Below are 13,782 nucleotides of genomic sequence, written 5' to 3'. Positions count from 1 at the left end.
AGCAAGTCACGTCTTACATGGATGGCAGCAGGCAAAGAGAGAGAGAGAGAGAGAGAGAGAGAGAGAGAGAGAGAGAGAGAGAGAGAGAGTGTGTGTGTGTGTGTGTGTGTGTTGAGGGGGTGGGAGGAATTGCCCTGCCCTGTCTTTGCCTTTTGGGTTTTGCCGTGATACAAATGGCAGGGGTGGCCAAGAGAATGGGGTGACTGAGGGGGAAGGAAACCCAAAGTGTGATATGCCTTCACACATACCCTCCAGCATGGCCCTGAGGTCTCACACCCTAACCAGACCAGGTACTGATGTTTCCCTGCCGAAACCCTACAACCACTACATCCCCGCTGAGAAATGTAAGGTGAGTTATTTAAACCGGCTGAACCAGTTTCCTCATCTACATAGAGGGATGATTTCCCCCTGGCTCACAGGACCGCTGTGGGAATCAAACGAGATCACTCGTGTGAAAAGCCTAACACAACCCCTGACACATGACACAAGCACTTCAGGAACATTCATGTTCCTTCCAGGTGATGGCCTTGCACTGTATACTCTGGCAGACCAGCCTCATATAAGCTCCAGGAGGCTGGCGTGTCCCAAGGTTCAGGCCATCACAGAATCGATGACCGTCTGACCATAGCAATGTCAGGAGGTGACAGATTCTGGCAAGAGGCAGCAAGAGGAGAAAGAAGAGCGCCCCAAGGCAGTGTGTGCCTCGACGAGGCTCCCAACCATAAGCACTTACGCAGGTGCAGGAACACAGTAAAATTCTGGTAACACTCCTCTCCCCTCATTTCTGATCAGGCCCCAGGTTCAACTCATCAGTTCAGGGATGAGCCCGTTGTCACCTTTTCCTAACTAAAGCCACTCACAGATGCGGAGCTCACGCCTAGAAACGGGAAACTTCTAACAGCCAGTACGCAAGACACACAAAGCCTTTTGTTTGAAGGACTAACCAGGCCCTTCCAGACAGGCTCTCGGGACCGACGGGGAAAAGGAATTAGTGTATTTTGACACAATACCCACCGTGTGGTAGGCAGAGAGTAAGTATGCGAAGGGGATCCATCCCGCTGTACAAAGAGGTAAACCACGGTTGCAAGAGCCTGAGCTGCAGGCTCCAGACGGCCAGTCGCTGGTAAGGGCCGCCCTCTCGGCGCGCATGCTCCTCCTCCCCGATCTGGCCCAGGCGGCCCGGGGGCGGGTGGGCGACTGGAGCCCAGGTAGGGCGGGGCCTGGCTTAGAGCACGGCGACTCCATGCCCGCAGCGACGCGCGGCCTGGAGCTCCGAGTGCGGCCCGATCCCACGTGCTCTAAGTCTCCCCCCTCGCTGCCCTGGAGGACCCGCAGGCCCGATCCAGGAGTGGTCCAGCTCGCAGAAGGGAGCGGTGGCCCAGCGTGCCAGGAAGTCGGCGCCCTACCAGCCGCGCCCCTCCCCGCCGAGCTAGCGTGCCCGCCTAGTCAGCACCTTTCCAGCAGTGCGGCCCCACAGTGGGTCACGAGGCTGGCGCGGCCGGGTCAGCCCTGGCTGGACCTGGCCTCGGCACCACCCACCTCGTCCGTCCCCGTCCCGCTGGTTTCCCCATCCCCCTTCTTCTCCCCCTCCCCCTCTCTGCTCTCGTCCCCCTCCCCCTCTCTGTTCTGCCCCTCTCCGGGCTGGTCGCAGCCCGCCACGTCCCTGGCCCCGCCCCTGCGAGCCACGGGGGGGAACCCCGGTGACGTCACCACCCACCAGCGCTCGCATTCCCGCGCTCTCCAGAAAAGACGCGAAGGTGGTGACGTGTCCGGTGCGCCAGGGCGGCTGCGCAGGAGGCATCGGCAACTGAGCGTCCTGCGGCGCCGCCTGGTGGAAGCAAAGCGGCCGAGCCCCTCACCACCGGAAGCGGCGGCGCGGGCGACAGGAGAACGTGACTGACGTCATCTGGTGGAGGCGAGGGGGCGGCTGCCGCGTGACCAGCCCCTGTCCGGCGCGTTTCTGTTTCTCTTGTTCTGCTTTCAGTGGAGAGGGTTGAAGCTTGATTTGATTGTTTTTGTTTTTTTTTTTTTTTTATTTTTATTTTTAGAGACGGAGTTTCGCTCTTGTTGCCCAGGCTGGATAGGAATGCCGCAATCTCGGCTCATCGCAACCTCCGTCTTCCGGTTCAAGCGATTCTCCTCCCTCAGCCTCCGGAGTAGCTGGGATCACAGCATGCACCACCACGCCTGGCTAATTTTGTGTTTTTAGTGGAGAGGGGAGAGCGTTTCTCCATCTCGGTCGGGCTGGTCTCGAACTCCTGACCTCAATTGATTCACCCACCTCCGCCTCCCAAAGTGGTAGGATTACAGGCATGAGCCACCACGCCCGGCAGTAATATTATTAGAAAACTTGGGGGAAAAACGGAAGATAGGAAGAAAATGATTTTTAGCATCCCCAATGGTCTTTAACCTTTCATTATGTTTACTTACAGCCTTTTTCATGAAACAAAATTGTGATCTGACTGTATACAGTGGTATTAACTACAAAGATTCCTAAGAAAGCACAAAAAGCACATTTCCGCTTCAAGGCTAATTTAGAGGAACAGGTAAAAGAGGAAAAGTTCAAACAATAGACAAAATGAGCCATTCGTCCACGGTATCTAATTTACTATTCACATCATCCAGAGGAGGAAACGGAGGCTCAGAGTCATGCTCAAGGCCGCGTGTAAGAGAGTGGCAGATGGGTTTCAAACCCAGGCCCTAAACTGTGAACCTGCAAGATGGCGAGAGTGGGGAAGACTGAAAGGTTGTACAGGGAATTCACAGAGCTGTAGAACCCACTTTATACTTCTGGAACTGCTGAGTGGGAACTAGTTCTAAGAAACAAGGCTAGTGCCCCACCAGTCGCAGCAATTTTGTGAGAGAGTGGCACAAAGGTCACACTGGTACACGGCCCTGGCCACTAGTTGCTAAGTGCCACCCATCTCCAGCACTGCCCTCCCCATGAGTGGCAGTGAAAGTTGAGAGAGATGTTACAGGACTGTGTCAGGCATTAGACCGGCTAGTCCCAGTGCAGTCCTGCAGCATCCCTCCTGTCCAGCACTTTCTGCATCACTTGGGAGCTTGATGGAACTGCAGAATCCTGGACCACACTCTAAAACTTCTGAATTGGGTCAGGTGCGATGGCTAACGTCTGTAATCTTAGCACTTTGGGAGGCCAAGGTGGGCAGATCACCTGAGATCAGGAGTGGCCAAGAGAATGGGGTGACAGACACAGCCTGGCCAACGTGGTGAAACCTCATCTCTACTAAAAATACAAAAATTTGCCGGGTGTGGTGGCAGGCACCTGTAATCCCAGCTACTTGGGAGGCTGAGGCAGGAGAATCTCTTGAACCCGGGAGGCGGAGGTTGCAGTGAGCCAAAACTGCGCCATTGTACTCCAGCCTGTGCAACAAGAGTGAAACTCCGTCTGAAAAAATTAAATAAAACTTCTGTATTTGAATATGCATTTTAACTAGGTCCCTGGGTGATTCCTGTGCATATTCAAGTTTTGAGAAGTGCTGTTGTAAATAAGTTACCCTGCTCCCTCGGTGAAGTAGTTGGGATGGTAGATGTGAAGGGTGCTTGCAGAACTGGATGATGGGAAGACAGGCAGGGAGCAAGGTCGATAAGGAGGATTTTTTAAAAAATTATATGAGTGTCAGAAAATATGATCTGCTACGGAAAAAAATCAGGAAATCAATCTGGGAGATAAAGGAAGAAGAAATAGGTGGAGCAGGTAAGCAAATCTATCTTGGGAAAATTCACTAATGGACACAAGGGCTGCCCCCCTGTGGCTGACTTTTTTTTTTTTTTTTTTTTTTTTTAAGACGGAGTTTTGCTCTTGTTACCCAGGATGGAGTGCAATGGCGCGATCTCGGCTCACCGCAACCTCCGCCTCCTGGGTTCAGGCAATTCTCCTGCCTCAGCCTCCTGAGTAGCTGGGATTACAGGCACGCGCCACCATGCCCAGCTGATTTTTTGTATTTTTAGTAGAGATGGGGTTTCACCATGTTGACCAGGATGGTCTTGATCTCTTGACCTCGTGATCCACCCGCCTCGGCCTCCCAAAGTGCTGGGATTACAGGCGTGAGCCACTGCGCCCGGCCGTGGCTGACTTTGTGTTGTCTATGACTTATGCTTGAGAGGGTCTAGTTATAATTCACAGGGCTGGGGGAGAGCAGCCCCTGCCCATCCCCTCCAGCAGGGTGTAGTGAGATTTCTCTGGGTTCTTCTAGCTGAGGGCATATTCTCGGAGTTTTTGGACAGGGGAGAACCAGGGATAGGAGCTGGCTGAGGTTCTGACAGAACAGTGTCTATTGGATGAGGGCTGGAGTATGTGTGGTGTGTGCTTGTGTATCCACATGTGATCTGGAGGGAAGGGCAGGGCATTGGCACCAACCCAGAACAGCAGTCACTGAAAGACAGGGTGAATTTAGATGATTGGGAATTAGTAGCCAAGAAGGCCACAGGCTGATGACATCTGGTACCTTGAAAGTCAGGTGGCAGGCCTACAGATCTCTTGGGTGGATAGTTCTTAGAGTCAGATTTCTGGAGGACCCCAAGTAGCTTCCAAACATTAGCAATCTGGCTGGGCGAGGTGGCTCATGCCTGTAAACCCAACATGCTTTGGGTGGCTGAGGCAGGCGGATCACCTGAGGTCAGGAGCTCGAGACCAGCTTGGCCAACATGGTGAAACCCCATCTCTACTAAAAATACAAAAAAATTAGTCGGACATGGTAGTGCGTGCCTGTAATCTCAGCTACTCCAGAGGCTGAGGCAAGAGACTAGCTTGAACCTGGGAGGCAAAGGTTGTAGTGAGTTGAGGTCATGTCACTGCACCACAACCTGGGTGACAGAGTGGGACTCCATCTCAAAAACACACGCACACACACACACACACACACACACACACACACAAAATGTGTAAGCAATCTGTTGAGACAGAGACATTAGTAGTACTGTTAGAGGCAGGGCCATAGTAGATTAGAACCAAAGTGTTCTGGGTGGAGGAGTAGCAAGTTGTTCTCATGATGACCATGATGTTAGGGGACCCAGCCATCCAGCCACGTTGCCTGGAGGAGGAAGAGTTAAGAAGGCATCCCTCTCAGACCTATTGATACACTCAGTCTGAGAATGATCAGTCTGTGCAGTAGACAGGAGGCCGTGTGGGCATGGAGAGTTTTAAGCTGTTCTCTTCAGAATACAAATGGTGGCTGCAGCTTGGAGAGGCAGCAGCAGGACAGTTCTTAGAGGTCCCATTGACTGCTGGAGGAGGGGAACGTGTATGGGTGGGAGGTAGGTGGATGCAGGGTTTGAGGAGTGCTGCTGTGGGAGTATCTAGGACCACTCTGGGAGGGAGTGGGGCAGGTCCAAAAGGAGAGCAACCCTCATGTTGTCCCAGAGGTGTCTGGAGGCTGGGAGTGGGTACAGCAGTTTTACTGGTCCTCCTAGGCCCATGCTTGACTTGGTAGAGAGGGTGTCAAGTTAGAAAAAAAGGGGTGACTCTGAATCCCATTCCAGATTACGATGGACTGTGATAGTGTGCTGGGGTGGTGCTGGGGAAAGATCTGCTCGAGCAGAGTCGTCTTTGGGTGGATGATTTGCTCCAGCCATGTGTTTTATGGTCCCTGTGGTTCTTCTGAGTCAGTCAGGTACTGGTAGACCAGGCATCTGCCTGTCACCTACAGGTTTGTCAAAAAGCTGTGACTGCTGGGTATGGTGGCTTACGCCTGTAATCTCAGCACTTTGGGAGGCTGAGGTGGGCGGATCAAGAGATTGAAACCATCCTGGCCAATGTGGTAAAACCTCATCTCTACTAAAAAAAATACAAAAAATTAGCTGGGTGTGGTGGTACACGCCTGTAGTCCCAGCTACTTGGGAGGCTGAGGCAGGAGAATCGCTTGAACCCAGAAGGCAGAGGTTGCAGTGAGCAGAGATCGCACCACTGCACTCCAGCCTGGTGACAGAATGAGACTCTGTCTCAAAAAAAAAAAAGTGTGACTGATGTCCTACAAGTTTTCAAGTTGAAGGATTTCTCAGAATGGCCAACCACAATCTTTCCTTGGGTGTTCCTGCTCTTCTGGCAAGCTTCTGCCTCAGCTAGTTTTATGTTTTCCACATCTATCCAAACCCTTCCTCTCCTTCGAAGCCCAGTTCAAGTTCTAAGTCTGTGTACCTCCCTGGATTCTCAACAATTTCCCCCATTGTCTGAAGCACCTAGGAGATGACACAAACCAGCTCCTCAATTACACAGGGTAGTCAACACAATGTGGTTACTCCTCCTCTTTTAGGGGCATAGCACCTCTTTTACCAAAAATGTCTCCCCCTCCATTAGGCCAATCAGTGCCTTTTGGGGGGTGGGAGGGGTTCTGCCTTTTGGATCAGAGAGTGCAGCAGTCAGTCCTGCTCCAGTGAGGAAACCATACATTCAGGCATTTCAGGAGCTAAAATTCCTACCAGGAGAAGCTGTTCTGTGCTGTCAGCAAATGAAGCCCCAGAGAGAGGCAGAAATGGGTCAGATAGACCCTGGCTCCAGGGGTCCTTAGGCACAGCCACACCAGCTGCAGCCCAGTTTGGTTGTCTAGCTCTACTTTAGTGTCCACAAGCCAGTCATTCATGCCTATTTTGTCCAAGCTGGTTAACTGGCTTTCTGTTACTTGCAATTGAAAGTACCTCGTACAGCTGGGCACGGTGGCTTGCACCTATAATCCCAGCACTTTGGGAGGCCGAGGTAGGCAGATCATGTGCCAGAAAAGAGTATCTGGCACATAGTAGGCATGCAGGAAATGTTCATTCCCCTTTCCTCCTTAAAGATAGGCTTATACTTCTGGGTCTTTCAGTATCTCTATTCTGTGATCACTGAACTCAGAAACAGCAAATGAATTTTACTAGCTGTTTGGAGAATAAATAAGGATATAAATATTAAGTGAACAAGCAATTACAAGCTTTAGTTTGAAATAGCAATTTTACTTTGACACCTGGATCTCTTTTTCCTGTATCACTATTAGTTAAATCCCCCCCCATTTATAATTTAATAAACAGGCTACCACGAGATATAATTTGGAAAAACTAGACACTGTGCTTTATTTGAGAACAGCATAGAGCATGGCTGGAACTCTGCCAGTAGTCTTTAACATTCTGCCCTAATCAGGGTGTTAACTCTCCAACACTGTTGGTATATGGCTAAGTGCTGCAACGTTCTCAAAGGTTGAAATAAACACTAAAGATGAGTCCATAAGAAGGAAAATAAGCTGGTTTTCTTTCTGTTCCGTTTAAAACTCTAGCTAGAAATACTGCCCAATGCATAATGAAGACTGTACACAGCAGCACCAAAAAGGCTATTTACAAGAGATTTTCTTCTACAGAATCTCCTTGGAAGAACTGAGAATTTGCATCTTAGCTAAGAGCAGTTCACCAAGGAACAGGGCCATCTAAGTGCCTAACTAGTATTTGAAGTTGTCAAGGGGTGGGGATGTGCAAATTAAGCAGCAAAAGATTCTCATTTTGCCTTAAGGGAAAGTGATAGTGGTCAGAGGGGCCAGTTCCAAGGGCTGGTCCAAGGAGGGCCGCTGGTCTTGGTACTCTGCCACATGCCCATTCCTGTGGTGGCCATACTCAAACTTGATCCGCAGCTCGCCAATCTTAGATTGGGGAAGGATATCTGGGATCCACTCGATGATGAAAGGTGTTGGCTCCTTTTGATCTGGGGAAGTGTTGCCTAAAGAGGAGAAAGGAGTATTAGTACAATTCCATCTGACTCTAATGGGTGTTCCTAATTGTAAGAAGAAGCGTCTGGGATTGGAGCAGTCTGTTCAGCTTTGATAATCAGAAGGCTGCATAAGGTTTATAAGTTCAGTGGTGAATGGGATATCAGATTTATTGATCATCATGAAGTTAAAACATACATATATCGGCCAGGCATGATAGCTCATGCCTATAATCCCAACAGTGTTGGAGGGCAAGGTGGAAGGATAGCTCGAGCCCAGAAGTTTAAGACCAGCCTGTGCAACAAAGTGAGACCATGTTTCCATCAAAATTAGCCAAGTATGGGCTGGGCGTGGTGGCTCACACCTGTAATCCCAGCACTTTGGGAGGCTGAGGTGGGAGGATCACGAGGTCAGGAGTTCAAGACCAGACTGGCTAACATGGTGAAATCCTGTCTCTACTAAAAAATACAAACATTAGCTGGGCATGGTGGCTCATGCCTGTAATCCCAGCTACTTGGGAGGCCGAGGTAGGAGAATTGCTTGAACCTGGACCCTGGAGGTGGAGGTTACAGTGAGCCAAGATCGCACCACTGCACTCCAGCCTGGGCTACAGAGTGAGACTCCATCTCAAAAACAAAATTAGCCAGGTGTGGTGAAATGTGCCTGTAGTCCCAGCTACTTGGGAGACTGAGGTGGAAAGATTGCTTGAGGCCAGTAGTTCAATGCCAGCTTGGGCAACATAGTGAGACCCTGTTACAAAAAAAAACAAGAAGTAATATGAGAAAATAAGAGCCGGGTGCAGTGGCTTACACCTGTAATCTCAGCATTTTGGGAGGCCTAGGTGGGCAGATCACGAGGTCAGGAGATTGAGACCATACTTGCCAACAAAGTAAAATCCTATCTCTACTAAGAATACAAAAATTAGCTGGGTGTGGTGGCGTGTGCCTGTAGTCCCAGCTACCAGGGAGGCTGATGCAGGAGAATCACTTGAACCCAGGAGGCAGAGGTTGCAGTGAGCCCAGATTGTGCCACTATACTCCAGCCTGGTGACAAAGTGAGAGTCTGTCTCAAAAAAAAAAAGGATGGGCCAGGGATAGTGGCTCATGCCTGTAATTCCAGCACTTTAGGAGGCTGAGGCAGGCGGATCACTTGAGGTCAGGAGTTCAAGACCAGGCTGACCAACATGACAAAACCCTGTGTCTACCAAAAATACAAAAATTAGCCAGGCTTGGTGGCATGCTCCTGTAATCCCAGTTACTTGGGAGGCTGAGGCAGGAGAAGCGCTTGAACCTGGGAGGCAGAGGCTTCAGTGAGCTGAGATCGCACCACTGTACTCCAGCTTGGGCAACAGAGCAAGACTCTGCCTCAAAAAAACCCCCCCAAAAAACCAAGAAGGATAGAGGAGAAAGATCCTGATTAATAATGTATATACATTTTACTCTCAGCACTACTTAACCTCAGACTTCATAAGCTAATATTTTACTTTTTAAATTTAAATTTTTGTTTTTTTGAGATAGAGTCTTACTGTGTTGCCCGGGCTAATATGCAGCGTTGCAATCTCGGTTCATTGCAACCTCCGCCTCCTGGGTTCAGGTAATTCTCCAGCCTCAGCCTCCCAAGTAGCTGGGACTTACAGGCACATACCACCACATCCAGCTAATTTTTGTATTTTTAGTAGAGATGGGGTTTCACCATGTTGGCCAGGCTGGTCTCAAACTCCTGATCTCTGGTGATCCTCCCACCTCGGCCTCCCATAGTGCTGGGACTATAGGCGTGAGCCACTGCACTGGGCCTGTATTTTACTTTTCACTGTCTTACTCTTTCCACTTTAGCCTAAACAGTCACCCCTTTTAAACTCCTTCCCTCCACTTCTTTTGGTCCTTTCTTTCTCACAAAGACTAAGACATCACTTATATGATGAGAAACAAAGCTTCCATTCATCCCAGACTAACAACCTTATTTGCCAGGTATTTTGGTCTGTTTTTTTTCTTTTAGTCACAGAATATAGTTAGGCTAGTGTGGTGGCTCACACCTATAATCCCAGCACTTTGGGAGGCTGAGGTGGGTGGATCACCTGAGGTCAGGAGTTTGAGACCAGTCTGACCAACATGGAGAAACACCATCTCTACTAAAAATACAAAATTAGCTGGGTGTGGTGGCACATGCCTGTAATCCCAGCTACTTGGGAGACTGAGGCAGGAGACTCACTTGAAACTGGGAGGCAGAGGCTGCTGCAATAAGCCGAGATCGTGCCATTGCACTCCAGCCTGGGCAACAAGAGTGAAACTCCATCTCAAAAAAAAAAAAAAAAAAAGAATATAAATGTTAAGTATTATCTAGCTCACTTTTGTCACACATATTCCATTTCAAATGATATCTGGCTGAGAACTGTCCGCAGAGCTGCTGCCAAATTTTCATTGAAATATCAATGAAGGCATAGAAAAAAATGGAAACTCACAACTGATGAACACTGAGACCACTGGCAACTTTTAGGAAGAAATACAAAACAGGTGGAGAGGGATGGAAAGAAATCTACCCAGACTTTGGCCGTAGCATATCCCAGCTTTCCTTACTAAAGGGAGGCTACATGGAAAAAGGCAGGAAAATACTTGGTCTCTCTCAGTTTGTGCCCTGGCTTGTACAGAGCAGCAAATGAGCAGTGCCACTTCCTTTCCTTTAGAATGTCTCACACACACCCCTCCCCACTCAAGTACCTGAAATCTTGATGACTGCAAAGGGGACTTGGGGGAGGGTAGGTGCATGGTTAAAGGTGAATAAGCAGCGTTGGGCGTGGTGGCTCATGCCTGTAATCCCAACACTTTGGGAGGTTGAGGCGGGTGAGTCATGAGGTCAGGAGATTGAGACCAGCCTGACCAACATGGTGAAACCCCATCTCTACTAAAAATACAAAAATTATAGCCGGGTGTGATGGTACACACCTGTAATCCCAGCTGCTTACGAGGCCGAGGCAGGAGAATTGCTTGAGACCAGAAGGTGGAGGTTTGCAGTGAGCTGAGATCATGCCACTGCACTCCAGCTTAGGCAACATGAGCAAAACTCCATCTCAAAAAACAAAAAAAGCTTTCCAGCGGTGACGACCTACCCATGAGAACATGCCTCTCGCAAAGGATCTCCTTCATCCCTCTCCAGAAGAGGAGAAGAGGAAACACAAGAAGAAATGCCTGGTGCAGAGCCCCAGTTCCTACTTCGTGGATATGAAATGCCCAGGATGCTATAAAATCAGGTAGTTTTGTGTGTTGGCTGCTCCACTGTCCTCTGCCAGCCTACAGGAGGAAAAGCAAGGCTTACAGAAGGATGTTCTTTCAGGAGGAAGCAGCACTAAAAGCATTCTGAATCAAGATGAGTGGGAAACCATCTCAATAAACACATTTGGATTAAAAAAAAAAATACAAAAATTAGCCGGGCATGGTGGCACATGCCTGTAATCCCAGCTACTCAGGAGGCTGAGGCAGGAGAATTGCTTGAACCCGGGAGGCAGAGGTTGCAGTAAGCCAAGATCATGCCTCTGTACTCCAGCCTGGGCGACAGAGCAAGACTCCAGCTCTAAAAAAAAGATAGTGAATAGCGGTGGCAGAATATATTCTGGAAGGTGCAGTCTGCACTAGTAAAGCAATTTGGGTGGGAGAGGAGAAACCCTGGAAAACTATATATGTGGAGAATCTTAGTTTTGTGTGTTTTTTCATGTATTCCATTATTAGCAATGAAGGAGGAAGAGATGGTCAGGAGATGCCACTATGGTAGAAGAGAGAAACACTAGACCTAAGAACTGTGCATCAGCCTTCCACAAACAGATCTACGAGGGAGCCAGCCACCATGCAGGAGTGGTCCCAAGCAATCTGCCTGTTATCAAAATTTGAGTCTGGACAGATCTTAATCTGTTCAGTAATAAGGAAAAGAACAGGAAGTTAAACAAAATAAAAAACACCTAAGGAAAAGGAAGTAAATAACTAGAAGAATCAAAAGAAGGGATAGCAATGACTGATCTATCTATCAAAGAGAAAATTTCAGGGAACTGTTTAGCATCCACAAAATAAAAAAAGTAAGATCCAGCCTTTATGAAAATAAAGCCAAAATCATAAGGAAAGCCCAGACTGGGAGGAAAAGGCAGCTGGATAAGAGTAAAAGGAAGACAAGCAAGAAAAGGCCAAATTTCAAGGAAGCCACAAAGAGTAGAATTAAAATCTACATGATCAGCTGGGCACGGTCACTCATGCCTGTAATCCTAACACTTTGGGAGGACAAAGGTGGAGGATTGCTTGAGGTCAGGAGTTCGAGACCAGTCTGGGCAACATAGCGAGATCCCCATCTCTATAAAAAATTTTTGCTGGTCGGGCACCAGGGCTCATGCCTGTAATCCCAGCAGTTTGGGAAGCTGAGGCGGGTGGATCATGAGGTCAAGAGATCGAGACCATCCTGGCCAATATAGTGAAACCCCATCTCTACTGAAAAAAAAAATACAAAAATTAGCTGGGCGTGGTGGCATGTGCCTGTAGTACCAGCTACTTGGGAGGCTGAGGCAGGAGAATCACTTGAACCTGGGAGATGGAGGTTGCAGTGAGCTGAGATTGCACCACTGCATACCAGCCTGGCAAGAGTGAGACTTTATCAAAAAAAAAAAAAAAAAAAAAAAAAAAATTTTTTTTTTACTAAAAAAAATATACGTGGTTCTAAAATATATTACAAACCCATAATAACCAAAAGAGTGTGGTGCTGGCATGTGTCTAGACAGATTAAAGGAACAAAACAGAAAGATTAGAAATAGACACAAACAGAACAGGAATTTAGCCTAAAGTAAAGATGGCATTTCTAATTACTAAAAGAAAACCAAATAAGTGTTTATTATAATAAATGGTTTGTATCAACTAGATAATCATCTGGAAGAAAATAAAAGGTGGTGGAATGTTATGACTTACCTTATGATAAATTCCAGAGAAAGTTGGTTTTTTTTTAAACAAGGTCTCACTCTGTCACCCAGGCTGGAGCACAGTGGTGCTATCATGGCCTCACTGCAGTCTTGACCTCCAGGGCCCAAGCGATCCTCCCAACTCAGCCTCCCAAGTAGCTGGGACCACAGGCATGTACCACCATTCCTGGCTAATTTTGTTTTTGTTTTTTTTTTAAAGTAAGTTTATTAAGAAAGGAAAGGAATAAAGAATGGCTACTCCATAGGCAGAAGAGCCCTAGGCTAATTTAAAAAATTCTTTTTTTTTTTTTTTTTTTTGAGATGGAGTTTTGCTCTTGTCATCCAGGCTGGAGTGCAATGGCACGATCTCAGCTCACTGCAACGGAGGTTGCAGTGAACCCCTCCTGGGTTCAGGCAATTCTCCTGCCTCAGCCTCCTGAGTAGCTGGGATTACAGGCACGCGCCACCATGCCCAGCTAATCTTTTGTATTTTTAGTAGAGATGGGGTTTCACCATGTTGACCAGGATAGTCTCGATCTCTTGACCTCGTGATCCACCCGCTTTGGCCTCCCAAAGTGCTGGAATTACAGGCGTGAGCCACCGCGCCCGGCCCAAAAATATTTTTTAATAGAGATAGGGTTTCCCTGTGTTGCCCAGGCTGGTCTCAAACTCCTGGGTTCAAGCTATCTTCCAACTTCAGCTTCCCAGAGTGCTGGGATTACCGGTGTGAGCCACTGTGTCCTGTCAGATCAAAGATTTAAACATAGAAAAACTCAGGTTAAAGAGTACTTTTGAAAAATACAAAATTAGCCCAGGCGTGGTGGCTCATGCCTGTAATCCCAGCACTTCGGGAGGCTGAGGTGGGTGGATCACCTAGTCAGGAGTTTGAGACCAGCCTGACTAATATGGTGAAACCCTGTCTCTATTAAAAATACAAACATGGCCGGGCGCGGTGGCTCAAGCCTGTAATCCCAGCACTTTGGGAGGCCGAGGCGGGTGGATCACGAGGTCAAGAGATCGAGATCATCCTGGTCAACACGGTGAAACCCTGTCTCTACTAAAAATACAAAAAATTAGCTGGGCATGGTGACACGTGCCTGTGATCCCAGCTACTCAGGAGGCTGAGGCAGGAGAATTGCCTGAACCCAGGAGGCGGAGGTTGCGGTGAGC

The 13,782-nt window shown here is 48.5% G+C and overlaps 1 protein-coding gene and 1 pseudogene across 4 annotated transcripts in view; one reads left to right on the top strand and one right to left on the bottom strand.

Annotated features, from left to right (window-relative positions):
* Positions 1–7,037: 7,037 nt before the first annotated feature.
* The window catches only part of CUNH2orf42 (chromosome unknown C2orf42 homolog), a 42,005-nt gene continuing 35,260 nt past the window's right edge, over positions 7,038–13,782 (bottom strand). For all 4 annotated transcript variants that reach the window (XM_032291844.1, XM_032291847.1, XM_032291846.1 and 1 more), the window contains one exon: positions 7,038–7,699. In XM_032291844.1, the coding sequence (XP_032147735.1) occupies positions 7,491–7,699 (209 nt within the window). In that variant the 3' untranslated portion in view covers positions 7,038–7,490. The remainder of the gene's footprint in view (positions 7,700–13,782) is intronic.
* On the top strand, positions 10,752–11,109 carry LOC116560471 (annotated as a pseudogene).

This window comes from Sapajus apella, unplaced genomic scaffold (genome assembly GCF_009761245.1).
Source record: "Sapajus apella isolate SASKATOON/1434 unplaced genomic scaffold, GSC_monkey_1.0 scaffold26, whole genome shotgun sequence".
NCBI lineage: Eukaryota > Metazoa > Chordata > Mammalia > Primates > Cebidae > Sapajus > Sapajus apella.
The sequence above is the reverse complement of the archived record's forward strand: the minus strand, read 5'-3'. Positions and strand labels throughout refer to the sequence as shown.